This window comes from Contarinia nasturtii, unplaced genomic scaffold (assembly GCF_009176525.2).
Source record: "Contarinia nasturtii isolate CC-2019 unplaced genomic scaffold, AAFC_CNas_1.1 Cnas_scaffold_1182, whole genome shotgun sequence".
NCBI classification, from domain to species: Eukaryota; Metazoa; Arthropoda; class Insecta; order Diptera; family Cecidomyiidae; genus Contarinia; species Contarinia nasturtii.
The window spans coordinates 1,315,603-1,335,592 of NW_022198526.1; the positions used below are offsets into that span (position 1 = coordinate 1,315,603).

Sequence of the window (19,990 nt, forward strand, 5' to 3'; positions counted from 1 at the left end):
AATGTTTTTGAATGATCCAATTGGTTTTATGAGAGCTTTATTGAATATGTTCAAAAGAAATTTAAAATGTTGCAATAAAAATAAACAACTACTGAAGAATTATTTGAATCAGAAGAACGGACACAATCGTAGTGTAATTGCTTAACTGCCTGGTGGAGGTGGTGGAGGCGGGACCGTTGGTAAAGGCGGCAAATTACAATTATTGCCATTACTCCATGGATATTGTTGAGCCGGTGGTGGTGGTAATGGTGCGCTCCAATTCTATACAAATGTGTATGGGCAAAAATCAGATCAATTGAACTTTTTAAAAAAAAAATAGAAGAAGAAAACTATACTCACAGAAGTGGGGTACTCAACTCCGGGTGGAGGTGGTGGAACAAATGGTGGCGGTGCATTGCCAGTTGGAACAGGCGGTAAATCGGTGCCTGGAATTTGTGGTTGATTATTCCACATTGGAGGTCGAATCGATGGTGGAGGCATTGCCTAAGAACAACAGACGGAAAGTCCACATTTTTAGCAAAAACAAAAAAAAATGAAGAAATTGTTAAAAAAACATACAAAAGATCCTGGTGGTGGTGGTAATGGTGGCATTGGCGGTGGCTGTCCATTCCAATTATTTGGCGGCATACGTGGTTGTTGCTGAACTGGTGCTGATGATGACGGAGCTGGTGCAATTGCTTTTAATGGACCTTGATTACGCTCAAATATTGAAAATTGATTACGATTCGATGGCGCACTAAAAAAAGAATATTAATTCAATTAAATTGAAATATTCCATTGATATAGAGTGCCATTTATACATACCTTGATGGCGAATCATTTGATTTAGTTGCTGGCGGACCTTCGCCGAGTTCAGCCATCAAACTGAGATATTCCTCATCAATCTTAGCTTGCGAATTCAGATTTACAACTGGTGGTCCACCTTGGCCTGGACGTTTTCCTTTACAATCCTTGCTAATATGACCGGCAGCCCCACATGATGAACACATAATATTATTCGTAACATTTGGCTTATCAGGACATAACCAACTCTTATGTTCATTTGATCCGCAATTTGTGCATCGAGGTACATCGGTCTCGCGTAATGTGCCATTCAATTGAGCCAATTCGCGCAATTGCATTCGACGCAAATCATTATGCCCTTCTGGAACTTCAATTCCTTGTTTGATAACTTCGTTGATTTTTTCCACCGCTTTCTTCACACAATCCGCATTGGCGGCCGTGATGAATGCGTGCAATGGTTCATCTTCTCCGGGTAACGGTTGACCATCTTTGCGACCGACCTTCCCTTCTTTTACCGATCCCTTCCCACGAATAATGATCTTGGCTCCAGTTTCCTTTTCCATTGCCTTTAGCGTATTTCCACGTGGACCGATCAATAAACCAACAAAGTTGATATCTGGATGCTCTTCTTGTGGAATCAATACTTTGTCACTAACACGCACAACAGGTGCTCTATGTGAAGAAAAAAAAACAATGATGCAGTGTCAACATTTCAATGTTCATTTCAGAATGAAATGTGTTTACTTGTAATCCGATGGTGGTTTGAAGTCTGGATTCATGCACTGCATACGTAAAATCAGCTGATGACGTTGTTCTTCCAAACGCTTACGCGTACGAAATTCACGAGTGTTCAGCCGCTTGCCATCAGAACTGTAAATGGGCTCCGGAGACGGTGATCTGTAACGAAATACAAGAACAAAACGCTTGCTATGTGATAAAACCGCCTATCTGTCTGTGTTTTTTTGTTTGTTTAACGAATTGCGACTACTTTTAGTTCTAGGTTCTTTTAAAAAAAAAGTGAAAACGCTGTGAAAAAACGGTTTTTTGATTAGTATGAAAGTTGAACAAAAATTGAAGTCTTTCGTGTAGTCTGAGCAGGTAGCAGCCTAAAGAAATGTTGATATGATGTGTATCTGTTAACCATGGTGCATCCATCAAATCTCTGTGCACGGTTGATCTACGGAACTAAGGACCTGACTTTTATGATAAAATATACAGATTAATGGACTTTTTTTCTCTCTCTCTGTGTGTAACATTTAACATTTCAATAACACTGCTTGTTTCCGTAAACGATCATTATTCTTCGGTTTCCGATTGATGTCTTATTTTCGTTTCTTTTTTTATCATTCCAAATGGTTTTCCTTTTTTTTTTTTGACTAAGCGATTTTATCACAGAATTTCGTTTAAATGTTATGTCCCGAAGTGGGAAAACGATAGATAATAGTGAGTTTTGGTGTTTGTGAGTGTCAAACCTTTCTTCAACTGAAGCAATTCCCAATTCTCCGGTGCGTAGTTTGCGGCTGATTTCTTCGATTTGAAGTTGAACTGAAATGAAGCGGGTTAAGAAAAAGAAAAACAGAACGAGGCAAGCCTCGACATTAGAAAAATACATTCACGATGGTCAATTTCGGAAATCATTTTCCGCAAATACAAAAAAAATAATAATAATATAACTAAATATATTGAGAGAAAACGAAAAAAAGTTGGTGTTTTGTGTGTTTGTGGAGAGAGAAAGAGAGAGAAAACAATGTTTAAAATTGAAAAAAAAAATTGAAAAAATATTTCGATGGTTTTTGTTTGAGTGAAGGGAACTGAAAAAATAAATTTGTTGTTATTTCGTTAAAATTTGTTTTGCATTGATTAATTCGATATTTTTTTTTAGCCTAACGATTTTCGATTCGAATTGCACTCGGACACACGTTCGTACTGCAAAATATACATAACAGAAAATTTTAATTAATTTGCCACTTTTCCATGAAAATCCAGTTCGATTTTCAATGTCACACCCTCAAATACTTACGATCGTTCTATTGTTTATTATTATTTTTTAAATTCGCTTAATTTTGAAACGAAAAGCTTATGGATTTGAGCAACGACAACAACAAAAAAAAAAACATGTGTTAATTGCAATTTTGTTTTGAACAATTATTCTTTTGGCATCACTATGGAATAAAAAAATTGTGTGAGATTGAATGTTTGTTTTTGCTTGCGACAAACTTGAAAATAATAAAAATGCATTAATTAAAAATAAATGAAATAAAAAATTATTGTTCATTAATCGTATTAAAATATCCTGAAACGTCAAATGTTGACCATGTTTTTATCTCTATAAATAACTGTTTTTATTTAGTTTGGGATGAAAAAAATCAAGAAAAAAATTGAATCGAGCCCTGAAATTTTTGTTTTTGTTTTTATCAATACTCTACAGCTGAACCCAGAGGAATATGTACATATTTTCAATAATATAATTCAAAGGACATGATTAGATTATAAGAATTATTTTATAATTAGAATTTGTATTTTATAAAAATAAATGCGATAAAACTACAATAAACATGAATTTTATAACTACCTAGATAGGCTTCCGTTTGATTCGAGTCCAACGATGCCGGAAGAACTGTTGGCATTCCTGGAAATAAATGGGATTGAATTTGTATTTGGAAATGGGGTATAATGAATTAAAAAAAAAAAAACCTGGAATGTATGTCCGGTCATTTTCATTGCCTCCCCAGCGTGATTTCTTTTTACGAGCTCGTTCTCTAGCTGTACTTTCCGCATCTCCTGTGACAACAAAGTTTTATTTTGGTCAATAAAATGTCATTTGGTTTCTATTGCGAATAACTTACTGCTATTTGAAATTCCTTCGATATTTGTCGGTCCGTTGCTCAATGAATCGTTGCTATTTGAGCAGCTAAATGTTTCGGCAAAATTTTTCGATGCAGCAATACGTTTGCTCGCTTCAACTGCTTCCAAATATGCTTGACTTCGTTCTTTTGGTTGCGCTTGTGGTACTTCAATAACTGGTTGCGCTATATTTGTAACTGGGAACGACGCAAATGTTGAATATGATGACATTAACGATGGTATAATTTGTTCTTGGGGTTGTAAAAACGATTGCGACTGTTGAGCGATCGAACTAAATGCCCCCGATTGCTTAAATTCCAATGCGATTTGCCGCAATCTCTCTTTTTCAATTTCCTTTTCTCTGTTCTCTTCGCGTTCATATCTGTGCTCCTCACGACGATGTCTTCGACGTCGTTCAGTACTGGAATTACTTCGGCTACGACTTCTGCTTCGACGATGTTTTCGCTCTTTACTTCTGCTCCGCTTACTTTTTTTCGATCTGAAAAAAAATTGAAATTAATATAATTCACATCAACAACGAATACAATTCAATATGGCTGCCACGCCACCAGCGAGTTAGAAAAAAAACTTATTCATTTTACTTTTTCTTTTCACGGCGTTCCTTTGATCTGGATCTTGAACGTGAACGTGTCTTATCTTTATCCTTATGCTTGCTCATTTTTCTTATTTAAATTCGTCACTTTGATAAAATTTAAACCAAATTTATAATTTGATTCTCGTCACACAGTGCACTGAACACAGATAAAGAGAACTAAGCACCGAATTGCAACATGGCAACTGTCATAGTAGCGAATGTCAAACGCTCAAACCAATACTGATGCGTATACGTATACAGCGAACAAATATACACAGTATGCACATACATACGGAAGGTACGTTTAGCCGGTATAAATCACAATACACATTCACACAGGGGAATAGATGTACATTCTGCACACAAAATGTTTACTACATTTAAAAAATGAGACAGGGTTATCCACTGGAATAGCAACATCTTTCCAGTGTCACTTTTGAATGTTTTTATCTTCACGTGGATTTGTTTTCAAGCATTTATACACACAGCATTGATACACAGACGAACGTTTTAATTAAATAAATTATTGAATGTTCAAAGACAAAATTTATTAAACCAAAAATTTCCAAATAATCAGTGTAAATTGAGATTTTCTAATTGTCTATTCGATTTATTGTCAATGAATAGAAAAGTCTTTTAAAATTTAAAATAAGCTGAACACATTTATAACCTCAAAACAGTCGAGTAAAAGTGAATTTCTTTGAAAATGGCCAAATTTAAATCGAAAAAACATGGTAAATCGGATGCATTTGCCACCAAAAAGAAAGTTGAGAATGTGCAAAAGTCGATCAATCCATTTGAATTGCATACAAATCGTGAGAAAATTTCTGTACTTGGTCGTAGATTGAAACATGACAAAGGTATGCCGGGCATATCGCGTGCAAAGGCCACTCAAAAACGAAAAGAAACGCTGGGCCGTGAATTTTTGCAGAAAAATAAAACGAATCGTTTCAAAGATAATCGTATCGGTCGCCGTGGCATGTCAGAAGAGGATGCGGCCAATGCCAGATTCATTGCCGAACGATTGCAGCAATTTAAAACAAAGAAAAAAGAATCGAAATTTAATTTGAATGAGAGCGAAGATGTGCTCACACACAAAGGCCAAACGTTAGAGGAGATTCAACAATTTCACGATACAATATCCGACGATGACGACGACGATGAAATTGGAAAATTGAATGCTGAATTCACCGATGCCGCTCATTTCGGTGGCAAAAGTCTTGATGGCGATGGAAAACGAAAAAATGCCATTGAAGATTTAATTGCCGATCAAAAGCGACGCAAAGCCGAAATATCTTTGGAAAAAGAAGTCGTCTCGAATTTAACGCATAAATTGGATGAAAATTGGAAAGGTTTGGTGTCATTGATGAGCTTACAAAAGGATCAAAATGAAGATAGACCACAAGCAGACGATTTTGATAAAGCACTGAGAGAAATGGTTTTCGACCGTCGTGGTACCGTTTCGGATAAGCTGGGCTCAGAAGAGAAAATTCTGAAAAAAGAAAAAGCACGACTGGAACGATTGGAGAAAGAACGTTTGGATCGAATGCAGGGCATCACTGAAGAAGAGAAAAAACCAAAACATCGATCAGCTGACGATTTGGATGAGGGATACTTTTTGGAGCCCGCATTTCAAGAACAGAAAACGCTATCATATAATGATGATGGTAATATTAGCTTATTTTTGTTGTTATTACTTTTTACTTGAATGAAAATTCTCGTTTTCTTGATTAGGCAAAGCAAATCGTGATGATGACGACACTGACGAAGAACTGGATCGATTGATTGCGTTGAGTAAAAATGCACAAAATGGAGTTAATGAATGTGGTGAGAATGAAGAAGACGGTTCCGAGGAGGGTTCTGATGAAGAAGGTGAAGAGGAGGAGGAAAGCGGTGATGAAGCAGATGCATTTAGTGACTTGGTTTACGACAGTGATTCCGAACCAGAGTTAAACTCATCCAAAGATTCAAAGAAGAAAAAATCACCGATCAAAAACCCACCTTCATCTGATAAGAAAAAGAGTGACAAAGCAAAAGTGTTAACGGATGAAGAGCGAAAAGCAATGATGGAAAAAGCCCAAAAAGAACTACCGTATACATTCGATTTGCCCAATAAATACAATGAATTGGAAAAATTGCTGAAAAAACACAGTGCTGATTATCAAGCGGTAATTTTAGAGCGAATGATTAAATGTAATCATCCAAAAGTCGAACCGGCCAATCGTGAGAGGATGGTCACACTATTCGCTTTTCTGCTCCAATACATAAATGATGTTGCCTCTGGCGATGATCCAATTCATTGTTTCACCGTTTTAGACAGAATATTACCATTTATCTATGATTTAAGCCACATAAATCCGGCCGAAACGACAAAATGTTTCTTAGAAGTGATAAAAGAAAAACAAAGCGAATACCGTGGCACAAAAGAATTTCCCAAATTAGATACGTTGGTTTTTCTGAAAATTGTTTCCAATTTATATTCAGTATCTGATTTTCGTCATGGAATTGCATCGCCATGTGTCATTTTTATTAGTCAAATTCTAACAAGGTCCCGCGTTGCCAATCGTTCGGACATTTGCAAAGGACTATTTTTGGTTACGGTTTTATTAGAATACACACAGTTATCAAAGCGATATCTTCCGGCCGCAATAAATTTCTTGGCTGGTGTTTTATATTTGTGCATGAAAAAACGAAGTGTACAACAGCTAGTTGTAGTGCCGCCGTTTAAATCGGTCGGTGAATTGAATTCACTCTTGGTACTGAAGAAAGAAACCGCATTTGCAGGGGAGACACGTCTTATGTCAACGGATTTAATCGAAGATAAAATAGACAATTTATTCAAAGTTCGAGCATTTAATACAACAGTTTTATTAGCAAAGCACACCCTTTCACAATTAAATAACTGTGGCATGCAACAATTAGCGAAACCATTTTCAAAATACTTGGATAAAATCGAATTGAAAAATTATCCAAAAGAGTGCAAGGAAAATGTGTCAGCACTGTTGAAAGTTATAGATAACATAAATAATGAACCATTAACCTTCTTAGTACCTGAATTGAGACGACCAAAAACGCTCAGACAACTTGAACCGAAATATGAGCGCATATATGATGACCGAAGGGATCGCAGCAAAAACGCTGGTAATGCCGCCGTCCGCAAAGGTTTACAAAGAAAAATCAAGAAGGAAACTAAGGGAGCCGTTCGAGAAATTCGTCGTGATAATGCATTCTTGTCCAAAGTTCAACTTAAGAGAAGACTGCAAAGGTACTTATTTGTGACAAATGACACACTTTTTGTGATTTTTTTCTTCTAAACTGTTTCTCTTTCTTTTCCAGTGATTCCGAACGTAAAGAGAAAGTCAAACGTATCTTTGCCGAAGCTTCGATTCAACAATCAGAACTCAATGCCATCGATAGAAAGAAAAAGCATATGTAAATTTGTAAATTACATTTTTAAACAGAGAACTTTACAACATTTAATAAACGGAACAAAACTATTTCAAAAATTTGGAATTTTATTTGATCAATTACCTTTTCAAAAAATATGTTTGTATAAGCTACATCGGTGTTTTGTTAGAAATTTATGTGTTTGTTAATGAACTTGCATATAAAGAAAAATTCGGTATGAAATTTGTTTCAAAACTTTTGTATTTGCTCATGTATTTCTTTGGAACACAAAATTATACTCATAATAATCATAGCTTAAGAAAATTGTTTGTTGAAATATTCTTGTGAATCTTTTGTATTTGGCTTAATGGTAGCTGGATTTTTGTCTCGGCTCCAATTTGCTGGACACACTAAGAAGAAGAAAAATCATAATCAGTTTAAGAAGAAAACGTCTCACTGAACCATACCTTCGCCATGCTCTTCGAAATGTTGAATGGCTTGAATCAAACGTAGAGTTTCGTCTACCGAACGACCGATCGGGAGGTCATTTATCGTCTTTTGACGAATGACACCTTTCGGATCAATGATATAAATTCCACGCAATGCGATGCCCTCTTCTTTAATCAATACATCATAGTCGGTGGAAATTTTCTTTGTAATATCGGCTAACAATGGATATTGCAAATCGCCCAAACCTCCAACCTAGATTTAAAAAAAACATCTTTATAAAAAATAAATTTGTCGGATAATTCAAACAAATAAAGAATACCTTTCTTGGCGTGTTGATCCATGCCAAATGGCTGAAATGAGAATCGACTGAAACACCGACAATGGCAGTATTTAAAGCTTCAAACTCCTTAATACGATCACTGAAGGCGATAATTTCAGTTGGACACACAAAGGTACTGCAATCAGAAAACAAACAAAACTCAAACACCAACTTTGGGAACAGATATGTGAAAAACAAAATGATACATACAAATCAAGTGGATAGAAAAACAATACCAAGTATTTTCCTTTATAGTCTGACAATTGAATTTGCTTAAAGTCTTTTTGCACGACAGCCGTTCCTTGGAAATTTGGTGCTGGTTTCTGAACATCAGCTGCACACAATCGAACTCCTAATTTATTGCAAAATATATATATATTTGTATAACAGTGTTTTTGAAAATAGAAAATTAGGTTTTAAGACGACGAACCGGTGTGAAGTAGTTTTGCCTGTGTGCCGACTCTTGTCACCTAAAATGGAATAAATTTTTTGGTTATCAATAGTTTATTCGCAATTAAGTCACAAAATAACTTGCTTGGCTGGTAAGATTTTTCAGCATTGACAATTTTTTAACGAATGCCATGATTTTTATGCCGCAAAATTTTCAATCGAAATCAAATGTGTTCAGAATGAACTGTATCGCACAAATTATACGGTGAAAAAAAGACGAAATGTGATGTGACGGACGATACAGAGCAAATGTCATGCGAAACGTCAAACCCACTGTAGGTTAGTTGTACACTATTCAAAATGAATCAGAGCCTTGAATAGTGACGATATATCGAGTCTCTCGTCATAATTATAGCGATATCATGTAAATTCACAAGTACTTTAAACTGATAATTCTTGGAAATGCTTTTGAATTACTTCAAGCGATTACTTAGAGGTAGATGAGAAATCTAAGTATTATCACTCACCCAAGGTCATAAATTCATGCTTTGAATTGCAAGCGGCCATTCGTTACCTACAAATCAATGACAAGGCCTTCGATTCAAGGTGAAGGTTACAAAATCTGAATAATACTTTGTAAAATATACATTCATATTTTTCATTTGCATAAAACCAATCAATGTTTTAGGAAATGGAATATGCATATAAACTTGCCAATGTGGTAAAGAAAACAGCGTTTATTTGATTTGAATTTTCAATTTATTTTAACTTGATCGAGTGTCATTTTGCTTGAGCTGTTGATTTGAAGAAAGAAAAACTAATTACAGACCAATGGCATTTCAATATTAATGCCCAAATACTAAATATTTTTTATCTCCTACTGCTGCTGCTGCTGCTACTCTTTTGGTTGGGTTGTTGAATTTTAAACTTTTTTTTTGGCTTTTGAATCGTCTTATTTTTTAAAATTTTTAATTGTACGAAATAAATATAAAACTAGTCCTGATCAATTCAAATATATTCAACATTTTTTTGTTCAATGGTGGCCGTTGCCAGTTCATTCATCTTCGGGTATGTGACATTCTTTTTGTCGAGTTCATTTTGTGCCCATAAAATCAATTTCAATAAACTGATGATTCGTGGACTGGTATTTTCACAGTGCTGTGTTTTCAAAATGGCTGCATTCAATTCACTAGCCACTTTCTGGCGATGTGATTGTTCCAAAAGATCTGCAAATGGACTGTTTTGGGGCTTTTCAAAAGCAAGTAATGCCAACGTTCGTTCCAATTCAGTTCGAACTTCGGCATTCTTTTCACCAGCCTCGGACATTTGAGTTTGGGCAAATTGCAATGCTTCTTCGATTTTTCCATTTCTGTGGGAACGACAAAGGAAAATGTTAATATTGTTTTTTTTTTTAAATTCAATAAATGTGAATAAATGATGAAATTCAATGAAAATTTTACATTTAATTGTTTTGTTATTGGAACTATTACAAATAAAAATAAATGAAAATAAAAAAAACTAGCTCACCTGATCAATTCAATCAAGTGCAATTGTTGCAAGTGAAAGTACAAATATCGATCATTATCGAGCAACCAGGGATGCAATTTGTTCACCAAATGTGTGGCTTCTTGAATGCGACCACTTTGTACCGCTTCACGAATAAGAATTCGATTGTCCAGTGTATTCAGTGGAACGGATGGTTCAACGCCAGCTTCTGCTTGAAATTTTTCAGCTGCCTCTTTGAACCCTTCTGTAAAATCAAACGCAATAAATACAAAAATCAAATGAAAAAAAAAATAAACGCCAAATCACTTACCAGTCACCAAATAGTTCATAATCAACTTATTCATGTCAGCTTGTTTGAATTCGAAACTTTCTAAGCGAACTTGCCACTCTTCTTTTGTGAGTGGTTCTGATTTGTCATTATTATTGGAAGTGGATGCGTGATGGCTCATTTTGCTAAATTTGTTTCACTTAATGTATCCAATATAGCAAAAATTTTGATATTTTCTGTCTATTGATGGAAATTATACAAATTTTTCGTGTGATTTGTGATAGAATTTACTGAAAATTGTTTGATGATGCTTCGACGCAAAAGTGGTTTCCCTTTGTTGGCGACTTTGTTAGTTCTTTTTTTTCTTCTCTTTCTATTGTTTTCGTATAAATTGTAAATATTGACGTAACGATTGATGTGAAGTTGCAGCGAAACACTTGTGCAACTGGAGAGACTTTGACAGTTGAAATGTGTGTGTGAGAGACTTTTGGTTTGTAACCTAAATTTTGTATTCATTTTTTCCGAGCTGAGCTGTGAAAATCAATCAAAATGCCGATTAAAATTTCGAGTCGACTCGCTGCGAAGAAACGTTTGCAAGAAAATGTTTTGCATTTGTCACGTTTACGTACGAATATCCCAGCTGGCATGGCCTCATCAGGTAAGATTAAAATATGGTCTAAATTTGATAATTGGAATACAATTTAAAAATATATATTTATCATTAGCTCCACCACTTGGATCTCAGCTCGGTCAACGTAGTATAAATATTGCAAACTTTGTGAAGGATTTTAACGAACGAACATCAAACATAAAGAAAGGGATTCCGTTGCCAACACGAGCCAAAGCAACATCAGACAAAACATTCGATATGGACATACACATGCCGCCCGCCACATATTTCATCAAACAAGCAGCTGGCATTGAAAAAGGTACCACTCGACCAGGTCATGAGATTGCTGGTAAAATTACGCATCGCCATTTATATGAAATTGCACAAATTAAATTGAAGGACCCACCAAATGCATTGCTTACGCTCCAGCAAATGACACAAATGTTGGCCAGTGTATGCCGTACAGTGGGCGTTGAAATTGTTCGCCATTTGGATCCTGATGATTATGCTAAATTTTTGGCTGAACGCAAAATTATCATCGCAGAACAAAAGGCCGCCATGGAAAAGGAAAGAGAATCAAAAATGTTACGTAGTGGATAATTTCCAAAGAAAGAGTAGTTACGGTGGTAGAAATAAATAATAATAATTCAAAATAAGTGATATTTTTTTATTTAAAAGTCAATAGTTATGGAAACTACATGTCTTCTTCGATGAAACCGCTATTATTTTTCAGTTTTGAAATTGAGGCTCTTTTCAATTTCTTCGCCGACGACGGCTGATCAATGGAAAAACTTTTTCGCTTGAATGACTGCTTGTTACCCTTGTTCCCATCTGCCTTACTATTTGGTGTTTTGGATTTGATTGTCTTCAGCTAAATTTAGCAGATATATAAATATTTAATTACACCATTGTCATCCAAGAAAAAAAAAAACTATTTATACCTTATTTTTCGGCGTACTATTTTTCGACTTATTTTTGACTGGCTTGTTACTTCTTTCATCATCGTCATCATTTTCGATTACAACTTTACCAAAACTCTTCGATGAAATTGCAGCAGGTTTGTGTGTAACAGTTTCTTCTGTTGTTTCAACGTCAGAACCCTCCCGTTTCAAAATATATTCATCGGCAAAATCGGCTAGATTAATAATCGCCAAGCAAATGGGTCGGCATCCGATGTTCGTTGAACAAAGTTCGGTAATTTTTTGTTCATCAATATTCACCGTCCAAACGGTGATATCTCCATTGCTCGAAATTGACGCAAGATGATCATTTTGATAGTGAAGACCCTTTACACGTGTGCCCTCATACATTTGAAATATAACAGCCTCTTCTTTTTCCAAATGATCCCAAATCAATTTTCCATCATGCAACCCAATTAGAAGATTATTTTCATCTAACCAACATAAAGACGTTGGCTTTGAATCACATGGAATTGATTTGATAACACCAGCCTTTTCGATGCTCCACACTTCAACCGCTTTCGCACCAGAAAGCACAAAAATTTTCCCGCTCGGACAAAATTCAACAAATTCAATACTATAGCCCAAGTTTGATTTGCTCTTCAAATTTGTTGTGAAAATCTGGAAAGAAGTGTCATAAATTATTACTGCTAACCCTAATAAATATAAATGACTAGAAAAACATACTTGACGGCCTTTGACTAAATTCCATGTTCTCAACGTTAAATCGGCGCCCAAAGTCAAAGCCAATTTGCCACTGGGATGAATTGAAATGTGATTAACGGCTTTACCACCATGGGGTGCCTTCCATCGTCCCTCTGATATCCATGAACCGGTTCGTGTGGCCGCCAACGAACCATCAGAACTTGCCGTAAACAAATGGGTAGCATCCGGAGTGAAGCGAACGTGATTGATCATAGCATCGTGCATTGTAAGCAACTACATTCAAAAAATGATAATAGTTATTCAGAATTTAAAACTGCGGAGTAATCAATGATAAAAACCTGAATCTCTTGTCGCTTCTTCATGTCATACACATAAATACGATCATCAGCACCGCCGGAGGCTAGAAATTTCCCCTTCGCATGAACCGTTCGAATTGAAGCAATGTGTGCATGCACCGCAAATGACTGATGCATGGAGTACTTATCATCGCCATCCTAGTCGAAAATATATAATTGTGTAAAAATTGCATCGAAAATGTTGGCAAAATAATTATTTAAATTACCTCTTCAACTTTGTATCCGAGCAAAAATTGCTCATATGTACCGACAATTACTTCTATATTGGATGCCATTCCGTTATTATTCACTTGAAATCGCACATTGACAATGTTGTTATTTATCATTTGGTATAGGTTATGTGTATATTGTGTGTTAAGGTTCATTCACACGGTGATTGTCAAAAATAGGGCTTCGATGAATTGATTGAAAAATCAATGGAAAACTAAATGTTTTCATCGATTAAATTTTTTTATTTAAATTTTCAGAATATTAAATATCTTTTTTAATTTATGCAGGAAGAAAAAATCCATTTGAATAGCTTATAAATAAGAATAAAGAAAAAGTAAAAAAAGAAGACCCTGCCAAAGTCTACGTAATACGTAATTTCGTATATTATTACACGTGCCATTTTTTTTTTCATCGCATCTTTCTCAACAGACATGCCTAACGCTGTCATTAATTCGTTCTCTTTGTGTTTGCTGCCATTATTGTGAACACATGTGTTTTGTTATTTCACATCAAACGACGCAATAAATTTTCGTTTTTCATTCATCAATTATCATTGAAAAACCATTCAATTTAATTTATTTTCAATTGCGTTCGTGAACAAAACACAAAGACAACGATGGTTCGTGCTCCAGCAAATAATTTCAAGCGTCCAGGTGGTGAAAAAAGTGCGCATCATCATTTCAATCGTGATGATAGAGGAAAGCCCAGCAATAATGGAGCACGCTTCGGTGGTGGTTCACGTAATGGTGGCGGCGGATTTGGTGGTGGTGGCGGCAGTAAAAAATCAGTTGGTGAAAATTCATCATTGTCACAACCCGATTGGACCTCAATTCAGTTAAGTGCATTCAAAAAAGATTTCTATAAGCCAAATGCAATCGTTCAGCAGCGTTCAGAGTTTGAACTTGATGCATTCCGCACTGAGCACAGTATTACAATTCGTGGTCGTGCACCGAATCCAATCATCAATTTTGATGAAATCAACATGCCCGACTATGTGATGAACGAAATTCGTCGACAAGGTTACGAAAAACCAACACCGATTCAAGCACAAGGTTGGCCAATTGCGTTGAGTGGAGCGAATATGGTTGGCATCGCAAAAACTGGAAGTGGAAAAACACTTGGTTACATTTTACCAGCCATTATTCACATCAACAATCAACCGAGATTGTATCGTGGAGATGGACCGATCGCATTAGTGTTGGCACCCACACGTGAACTTGCCCAACAAATTCAACAAGTAGCCGGCGAATTTGGTTCCGAATCACAGGTGCGAAATACATGCTGCTTTGGTGGAGCATCACGTGGCCCACAAGCTCGAGACTTACAGCGGGGATGTGAAATTGTTATAGCCACACCCGGACGATTGATTGACTTTTTGGAATCTGGACAAACCAATCTTAAACGATGCACATATTTGGTGCTTGATGAAGGTAAGATTAAAAAATTGTTTTCACTGTATTATTCAATGATTCGATTGAATTAGTATTAATTGTGTGATTTTCTATTTAAAATAATAGCCGATCGTATGCTTGACATGGGTTTCGAGCCACAAATTCGAAAAATTATCGAACAAATTCGACCAGATCGTCAAGTATTGATGTGGTCTGCAACATGGCCAAAAGAGGTTCGTAAATTGGCAGCCGATTTTCTCGGTGAAGATTATATTCAGCTCAACATTGGTTCATTGGAATTGGCTGCCAATCACAATATTCGGCAAATCATTAACGTATGTGCCGATTCAGATAAAGAAGAAAAACTACAAGCATTGCTCGAATCAATCTACGACAGTGACAAAGAAGTTGGAAAAATTATCATTTTTGCGGAAACAAAGGCTCGTGTTGAAACCGTTGCTCGCTACATTCGGAGCTTTAATGTCCACTGTGTTGCTGTAAGTATCAATTTTTTAACAATTGTTTACATTTTGATTTTGGTTTTGCATGAGCGACAAAGTCAATTTATTGAGTAATGAATTGCACGTTCAAACCCAATAAGAATAGTAATTAATTTGGTTTTCTTTTCGGTTATAGATTCACGGTGATAAGTCACAACAAGAACGTGACTTTGTGCTGCGACAATTCCGTACAGGAAAGGCAAACATTTTAGTAGCAACCGATGTGGCAGCTCGTGGTTTAGATGTCGACGGTATTCGACACGTGGTAAATTATGATTATCCAGGAAATTCGGAGGACTATATTCATCGTATTGGACGTACAGGTCGATCAGACACTCTTGGAACATCGTACACATTTTTCACAGAAAATAATGCTCGCCAAGCATCTGATTTGGTGTCTGTATTACGTGAAGCCAAACAGGAAATCGATCCAAAACTTTTAGACATGGCCAATCGCAATCGCGGCCGTGGCAATAACTTTGACAAAGCTAGAAGATACGGTGGTTTCGGCGGACGATCAAATGGTGGATTCAGAAATGGCGGTGGCTTCGGTGGCAATGGAAACAGCTGGAGTGGAAACAGACAACGAAACGGTTATGGACAGAGCAACGGTGGCGGTTATTCCAATGGGAATACAAGAAAAACATTCGATTAAAATTCATTTTGCTCTACTATGTGTTCTAAGTTTTTTTTTTCTCTTCTAATTCCTAGCTTAATTTCACCCCCCAATTTTTTTTCTTTGAGTTAAGTAAATGAATTTGCAATCCAGAGTGTGTAAACAAAACGAAAGAAAAAGAAAACTCATCATAATATATTCCCGTAAATATTAACAATTTATTTAATTGGATGTCAGTGTTAGGAGAATTTTAGGAGAAACAGTGGAAATAGAAATATTACTAAAACGAGACAATTTGTCTCACAAATCGTACAAACATGTAATTTTTGCATTTCTGTCCAATGTCCCCTTTTTCTGGAAAAATAAAAAAAACCATAAATAAAACAAAATTTCTCTGCTTTTGAGACCGCAAAAAATATACTCTTTTTTTATTTAAAGAAAATCATTTTTCCCTCTACAAAATCGTAGTAAAATGTGCGTATAAAAATAATCATTTTATGTATGATTAAATTTTTATCGTAACAAAAATTCAAAAAATTTATTCAGGCACATTTTTCAAAATCGGTAGTGTATTTTTTCGAGAATTATTAAATACAACTGCAAATGGTATTTATTTAACTAAAAAAAATTGTAACAAAATTGAAAAAAAAAAAAAAAAAAAATTAGCTTAGATCTGAAAAACCAACAAAAAGAAGAAAAAATATTTATTGGAATTGATTGAATTTAGAATGTGCTATATCGTTGGATCAACTCAAAAGTCCTATTGTTGTTCGCTTTCGGTTTTTAGAATGATGGTTTTGTGTTGTTCTGCAGTTCAATTTGGTGTTTGTGAGTTTTTAATTTCCCCGGATGAGCTTCCACTTGGCCATAACGATACGATTATAATGATGACCAGAAAGACACCAATGCATCCCATGACGATCATCATTTTCATGTTGGCCCACCATTGTTTTCGTTTCAACTTGCCGGCTTGTTGTTCGAATTGTGATGCACCAGTTTGTAAGGCGTCGGCGCGTTGATCGAGTTCCGTTAATTTTTGATCACGTTCCAACACTTTTTCCACATTGACACGCATTATGCCAACCACTTCATCGACTTGGGCCTGTGTCTTTTGCAATCGTTTTTGCGATGGATTTTGACCGCCAATTGTGCTGTTGCTTTCGTTTGATCCAGAAGGCACCGACATTGTGTTTGTTTCGTAAAGTGATCAAAAATAAAAAAAATCTTCTTTGTTATAGATATCGCAAACAATTCTTTCCCTCCTCTTTTTTTAGATTTTATTCAGTAATTTTGTGCACAAAAACAATTTGTGATTGGAATTGAATACTTTTTTTTTGCAAATAAACAATAATTAAAATGAATACAGAAAATAAGATAAATTGAATGCAGCAAAACTAAAGTGACAAGCGAAGAAAAAAATTCCAAATAAAATGAAACGCAATGATTCACACTTGAAGTATGATGTATAATGTATACTTTGGTTTTGCATTCAATCAAAGCAATACACATATAAAATTGTTGTATGTTGCTTGTGATGCTGGTCTGTGTATGTGTATATGCAATTGTGTATGTGTGCGTGACACGTTAAATGACAGATGTTTGCTATACTCTTGTATTATTTCAATCAATTCTGTATCCTAACACATGACGCAGGCAAAGTGGTTGTCTGTTTATTTAATTTTTTTCCTGTACATATTAGATGGCATCGTTAGATAAAGTTCGAATTATAGTTGTTGGTGATTCAGGTGATTGCATATTCACGTGCAATATGTGCTGTACTAATTAAAATTTTGAAATGTCTTTATTTAAGGTGTGGGAAAAACATCTTTAGTTCATTTAATAGCACACAATGAGGCACTTGTGTCGCCCGGCTGGACGATCGGCTGCTCTGCCGAGGTGAAGTTACACGAATACAAGGAAGGAACGAATCAACAACAATCATTTTTCATTGAATTATTCGATATTGGCGGTTCGATTAGTCACAAAAATACGCGTGGCGTTTTTTATAATCCAACACACGGCATAATACTTGTGCATGATCTCACAAATCGAAAGAGTCATGATAATTTACAGCGATGGCTCTTTGAACTCATCAACAAGGATGGCAAAGATATTAATCGATCGAATAGTTGTGATAATGACATTGACCCCGAATTTTTTCTCGGATCGACACAGGTACACCAAAACAATTCAAATGTGAATTGCACTGGATTTTGTAGGATTGCTTTTTTATTATTAACACAAACTAAATAGACAATTTTGTAGATCTACTGCGATCGTTATGATTTTCTTAATAGCAACAAAAAACAAATTTAGTTAAAATCGTTTCAGATTCCGATACTGGTGATTGGAACCAAAGCCGATATGGTGGACAATAAGGAGCGAATTAGGGAACTGAATCGCGGCGGAAACATTGGTAATTGATCCTTTTTGTTCTTCAAATGAACGGTGGATTTTTCAGCTATTAGATTGAATTTGTTGCTATGATTTGGTTGTTATGATACCAAAAAAAAAATACTGACACAGAAAGCAATTATTTTATGTCGCTATCGCTCTTATCAACATTTGATTTTTGAAATCGTGGCAACAAAGTCATTCAGATACGAATAATTTATTGTTTTTTTTTTTACTACTTTCAGCCGAACAATGTGGTGCTGATGTAATTTGCCTAAATTGCCACGAAGTAAGAGGTTTAGCGACTGGATCAACAAATCTCCACAAATTAAATCGATTTTTCGATAAAGTGATTGAGCGAAAATACTTTTCCAAGGTCGATTCACTTGCAAACGATAAAAGAAAGTTCACACACTTTAGTATGTCACCGCCGTCATCATCTTCATATGCATCAACAAACAGAATAAACTCAGACAGTGTCATTTAATTGAGCATATTTTAAGCTAATAAAATAAGAGACAATGTTTTTTGTTACGAAATTTTCTTGTATTTTTTTATTGTTAACATTTGCTTCTGTCGAAGCTAACTGTAAATGGTGTATTTTATGCCCCAAGTGTAAATAAATTTGCTTGAATTTCAACGAAAATTAGCCTGGTGGCCATTTGAGTTGACGTTTGCCCAAGAAGTGAAGATGCAAATGATAAACCGACTGACATCCTTCTTTGCCATCGTTGATTACGACACGAAAACCATTTTCCAAGCCAACTTCTGCAGCCACTTTTTTACCAGCCAATAGCATATGACCCAACAAATCCTTGTCTTCGTCTTCTGCTTTCGATAATTGCGGAATTGGTTTGCGTGGAATAACCAAGAAATGAACCGGGGCTTGTGGGTTCACATCATTAAATGCTACGCACTGAAAAAAATAGAACAGTCATGATTATACGTCATTGTTTTATCATATCTTGTTTGCAAAGAATGAAAGCGGTTATGTGTATTGTTATGAATTTTAAATGAACGAATTATTTAAAAAGAAAAATGAGAAATTCCGGCAAAAAATTGGTTACTCTTACCTTATCATCTTCATAAATGAAATTACATGGAATTTCCTTGCGTAAAATTTTTCCGAAGATGGTATCCTCGGTTGGAACAGCGGTCTGAGCTTTTGCTTCTTCGTCCGACATGATCAACGATTTTGTCACACTAAAATTTCTTCTTGTTTGTAAACCTCCAAGAAATTTTTTGTACACAAGATGCAAGGTACCCATTAAGAAAATTTTGAATGTGGTTGATACTTTTGTATAGGTTATGTTCAACCATTTGTGTCAAAATGAAATTGCACATTTGAAACACACCTGAAATACAAACTCATTTGAAATCTTAATGACTTAATTGGCAATATTAATATATTTTTGCGTTGCTCTTTTTAAATTTACAGACAATGTCAAGCATCAAAAACACAACGATGAAATAAAATTTTCAATTATCAAATTTTATCTCATTTTGGAAGAGATTGTTTAAATCTATGAATCTCGTAGCACTTGATTTTTGACCAAATGAAATGACTTTGAATTGTGGATTAGTACAATAAATACAAAAATTACTTTTCTATATTAATCAGCTGGGAAAATTAAAAATAAACTCAACGAAAGAATACAAAGAGAAAATACATCGGTTTATCGCCTTGAACACCAAACATACTTTGAAAATGATAAATCATTTATCATTAAATTATAACCGATTATT

The 19,990-nt window shown here is 35.4% G+C and overlaps 10 protein-coding genes across 11 annotated transcripts; 4 read left to right on the forward strand and 6 right to left on the reverse strand.

The window, feature by feature from the left end:
• Positions 1–4: 4 nt before the first annotated feature.
• Positions 5–4,432, reverse strand: LOC116344831 (splicing factor 1). The gene is made up of 10 exons (XM_031773618.1): positions 4,230–4,432; positions 3,630–4,126; positions 3,478–3,564; positions 3,356–3,412; positions 2,256–2,328; positions 1,528–1,680; positions 805–1,455; positions 559–736; positions 340–483; positions 5–261 (listed from the first exon to the last, which is right to left on the reverse strand). The coding sequence occupies exons 1-10, from the start codon at positions 4,304–4,306 to the stop codon at positions 142–144; spliced, it is 2,037 nt and encodes a 678-aa protein (XP_031629478.1). The 5' UTR covers positions 4,307–4,432; the 3' UTR covers positions 5–141.
• A 266-nt stretch (positions 4,433–4,698) lies between these two features.
• LOC116344830 (nucleolar protein 14 homolog) lies at positions 4,699–7,728 on the forward strand. The gene is made up of 3 exons (XM_031773617.1): positions 4,699–5,889; positions 5,957–7,487; positions 7,559–7,728. The coding sequence occupies exons 1-3, from the start codon at positions 4,929–4,931 to the stop codon at positions 7,656–7,658; spliced, it is 2,592 nt and encodes an 863-aa protein (XP_031629477.1). The 5' UTR covers positions 4,699–4,928; the 3' UTR covers positions 7,659–7,728.
• A 124-nt stretch (positions 7,729–7,852) lies between these two features.
• On the reverse strand, positions 7,853–9,091 carry LOC116344835 (peroxiredoxin-2). Its single transcript, XM_031773622.1, has 6 exons — positions 8,914–9,091; positions 8,809–8,848; positions 8,589–8,730; positions 8,379–8,514; positions 8,077–8,311; positions 7,853–8,019 (listed from the first exon to the last, which is right to left on the reverse strand). Exons 1-6 carry the CDS (start codon positions 8,959–8,961, stop codon positions 7,925–7,927), a joined length of 696 nt encoding a protein of 231 aa, XP_031629482.1. The 5' UTR covers positions 8,962–9,091; the 3' UTR covers positions 7,853–7,924.
• A 674-nt stretch (positions 9,092–9,765) lies between these two features.
• Positions 9,766–10,934, reverse strand: LOC116344834 (glucose-induced degradation protein 8 homolog). Its single transcript, XM_031773621.1, has 3 exons — positions 10,585–10,934; positions 10,296–10,518; positions 9,766–10,137 (listed from the first exon to the last, which is right to left on the reverse strand). Exons 1-3 carry the CDS (start codon positions 10,721–10,723, stop codon positions 9,777–9,779), a joined length of 723 nt encoding a protein of 240 aa, XP_031629481.1. The 5' UTR covers positions 10,724–10,934; the 3' UTR covers positions 9,766–9,776.
• Positions 10,935–11,003: 69 nt separating this feature from the next.
• LOC116344836 (39S ribosomal protein L11, mitochondrial) lies at positions 11,004–11,808 on the forward strand. Its single transcript, XM_031773623.1, has 2 exons — positions 11,004–11,200; positions 11,268–11,808. The coding sequence occupies exons 1-2, from the start codon at positions 11,092–11,094 to the stop codon at positions 11,750–11,752; spliced, it is 594 nt and encodes a 197-aa protein (XP_031629483.1). The 5' UTR covers positions 11,004–11,091; the 3' UTR covers positions 11,753–11,808.
• LOC116344832 (p21-activated protein kinase-interacting protein 1-like) lies at positions 11,799–13,457 on the reverse strand. The gene is made up of 5 exons (XM_031773619.1): positions 13,340–13,457; positions 13,116–13,271; positions 12,799–13,050; positions 12,094–12,732; positions 11,799–12,023 (listed from the first exon to the last, which is right to left on the reverse strand). Exons 1-5 carry the CDS (start codon positions 13,406–13,408, stop codon positions 11,847–11,849), a joined length of 1,293 nt encoding a protein of 430 aa, XP_031629479.1. The 5' UTR covers positions 13,409–13,457; the 3' UTR covers positions 11,799–11,846.
• Positions 13,458–13,787: 330 nt separating this feature from the next.
• On the forward strand, positions 13,788–16,266 carry LOC116344897 (ATP-dependent RNA helicase p62). The gene is made up of 3 exons (XM_031773752.1): positions 13,788–14,773; positions 14,861–15,231; positions 15,371–16,266. The coding sequence occupies exons 1-3, from the start codon at positions 13,960–13,962 to the stop codon at positions 15,887–15,889; spliced, it is 1,704 nt and encodes a 567-aa protein (XP_031629612.1). The 5' UTR covers positions 13,788–13,959; the 3' UTR covers positions 15,890–16,266.
• Positions 16,244–17,273, reverse strand: LOC116344900 (synaptobrevin-like). Its single transcript, XM_031773757.1, has one exon. It carries the CDS (start codon positions 17,034–17,036, stop codon positions 16,665–16,667), a length of 372 nt encoding a protein of 123 aa, XP_031629617.1. The 5' UTR covers positions 17,037–17,273; the 3' UTR covers positions 16,244–16,664.
• Positions 17,274–17,460: 187 nt separating this feature from the next.
• LOC116344898 (rab-like protein 3) lies at positions 17,461–18,783 on the forward strand. Of its 2 annotated transcripts, none has more exons than XM_031773754.1 (4): positions 17,461–17,595; positions 17,661–18,025; positions 18,167–18,266; positions 18,490–18,783. In XM_031773754.1, the coding sequence occupies exons 1-4, from the start codon at positions 17,550–17,552 to the stop codon at positions 18,729–18,731; spliced, it is 753 nt and encodes a 250-aa protein (XP_031629614.1). In that variant the 5' UTR covers positions 17,461–17,549; the 3' UTR covers positions 18,732–18,783. The 2 variants fall into 2 exon arrangements, with proteins under 2 accessions (XP_031629614.1, XP_031629615.1); XM_031773755.1 differs by having other exon boundaries at positions 18,182–18,266.
• LOC116344899 (histidine triad nucleotide-binding protein 1) lies at positions 18,769–19,542 on the reverse strand. Its single transcript, XM_031773756.1, has 2 exons — positions 19,318–19,542; positions 18,769–19,160 (listed from the first exon to the last, which is right to left on the reverse strand). Exons 1-2 carry the CDS (start codon positions 19,510–19,512, stop codon positions 18,891–18,893), a joined length of 465 nt encoding a protein of 154 aa, XP_031629616.1. The 5' UTR covers positions 19,513–19,542; the 3' UTR covers positions 18,769–18,890.
• Positions 19,543–19,990: the final 448 nt, after the last annotated feature.

Coding starts and splice junctions, on each gene's coding strand:
- LOC116344831 (XM_031773618.1), bottom strand. CDS start 4,306: ATGAGCAAGCATAAGGATAAAGATAAGACACGTTCACGTTCAAGATCC. Junction 3,413..3,477: donor TGACCGGACATACATTCCAG/GTTTTTTTTTTT, acceptor ATTTATTTCCAG/GAATGCCAACAGTTCTTCCG. Junction 1,681..2,255: donor ATTGCTTCAGTTGAAGAAAG/GTTTGACACTCA, acceptor ATTTCGTTACAG/ATCACCGTCTCCGGAGCCCA.
- LOC116344830 (XM_031773617.1), top strand. CDS start 4,929: ATGGCCAAATTTAAATCGAAAAAACATGGTAAATCGGATGCATTTGCC. Junction 5,890..5,956: donor GCTATCATATAATGATGATG/GTAATATTAGCT, acceptor TTTCTTGATTAG/GCAAAGCAAATCGTGATGAT. Junction 7,488..7,558: donor CTTAAGAGAAGACTGCAAAG/GTACTTATTTGT, acceptor TTTCTTTTCCAG/TGATTCCGAACGTAAAGAGA.
- LOC116344835 (XM_031773622.1), bottom strand. CDS start 8,961: ATGGCATTCGTTAAAAAATTGTCAATGCTGAAAAATCTTACCAGCCAA. Junction 8,849..8,913: donor TGAAAAATCTTACCAGCCAA/GCAAGTTATTTT, acceptor ATTCCATTTTAG/GTGACAAGAGTCGGCACACA. Junction 8,020..8,076: donor TTTCGAAGAGCATGGCGAAG/GTATGGTTCAGT, acceptor TCTTCTTCTTAG/TGTGTCCAGCAAATTGGAGC.
- LOC116344834 (XM_031773621.1), bottom strand. CDS start 10,723: ATGAGCCATCACGCATCCACTTCCAATAATAATGACAAATCAGAACCA. Junction 10,519..10,584: donor TATGAACTATTTGGTGACTG/GTAAGTGATTTG, acceptor TTGATTTTACAG/AAGGGTTCAAAGAGGCAGCT. Junction 10,138..10,295: donor CACTTGATTGAATTGATCAG/GTGAGCTAGTTT, acceptor TCGTTCCCACAG/AAATGGAAAAATCGAAGAAG.
- LOC116344836 (XM_031773623.1), top strand. CDS start 11,092: ATGCCGATTAAAATTTCGAGTCGACTCGCTGCGAAGAAACGTTTGCAA. Junction 11,201..11,267: donor AGCTGGCATGGCCTCATCAG/GTAAGATTAAAA, acceptor ATTTATCATTAG/CTCCACCACTTGGATCTCAG.
- LOC116344832 (XM_031773619.1), bottom strand. CDS start 13,408: ATGGCATCCAATATAGAAGTAATTGTCGGTACATATGAGCAATTTTTG. Junction 13,272..13,339: donor TCGGATACAAAGTTGAAGAG/GTAATTTAAATA, acceptor ATTTTCGACTAG/GATGGCGATGATAAGTACTC. Junction 12,024..12,093: donor ATAGTACGCCGAAAAATAAG/GTATAAATAGTT, acceptor TGCTAAATTTAG/CTGAAGACAATCAAATCCAA.
- LOC116344897 (XM_031773752.1), top strand. CDS start 13,960: ATGGTTCGTGCTCCAGCAAATAATTTCAAGCGTCCAGGTGGTGAAAAA. Junction 14,774..14,860: donor ATATTTGGTGCTTGATGAAG/GTAAGATTAAAA, acceptor TTAAAATAATAG/CCGATCGTATGCTTGACATG. Junction 15,232..15,370: donor TTAATGTCCACTGTGTTGCT/GTAAGTATCAAT, acceptor TTTCGGTTATAG/ATTCACGGTGATAAGTCACA.
- LOC116344900 (XM_031773757.1), bottom strand. CDS start 17,036: ATGTCGGTGCCTTCTGGATCAAACGAAAGCAACAGCACAATTGGCGGT.
- LOC116344898 (XM_031773754.1), top strand. CDS start 17,550: ATGGCATCGTTAGATAAAGTTCGAATTATAGTTGTTGGTGATTCAG. Junction 17,596..17,660: donor TATAGTTGTTGGTGATTCAG/GTGATTGCATAT, acceptor TCTTTATTTAAG/GTGTGGGAAAAACATCTTTA. Junction 18,026..18,166: donor TTTTTCTCGGATCGACACAG/GTACACCAAAAC, acceptor AAACAAATTTAG/TTAAAATCGTTTCAGATTCC.
- LOC116344899 (XM_031773756.1), bottom strand. CDS start 19,512: ATGGGTACCTTGCATCTTGTGTACAAAAAATTTCTTGGAGGTTTACAA. Junction 19,161..19,317: donor TCATTTATGAAGATGATAAG/GTAAGAGTAACC, acceptor TATTTTTTTCAG/TGCGTAGCATTTAATGATGT.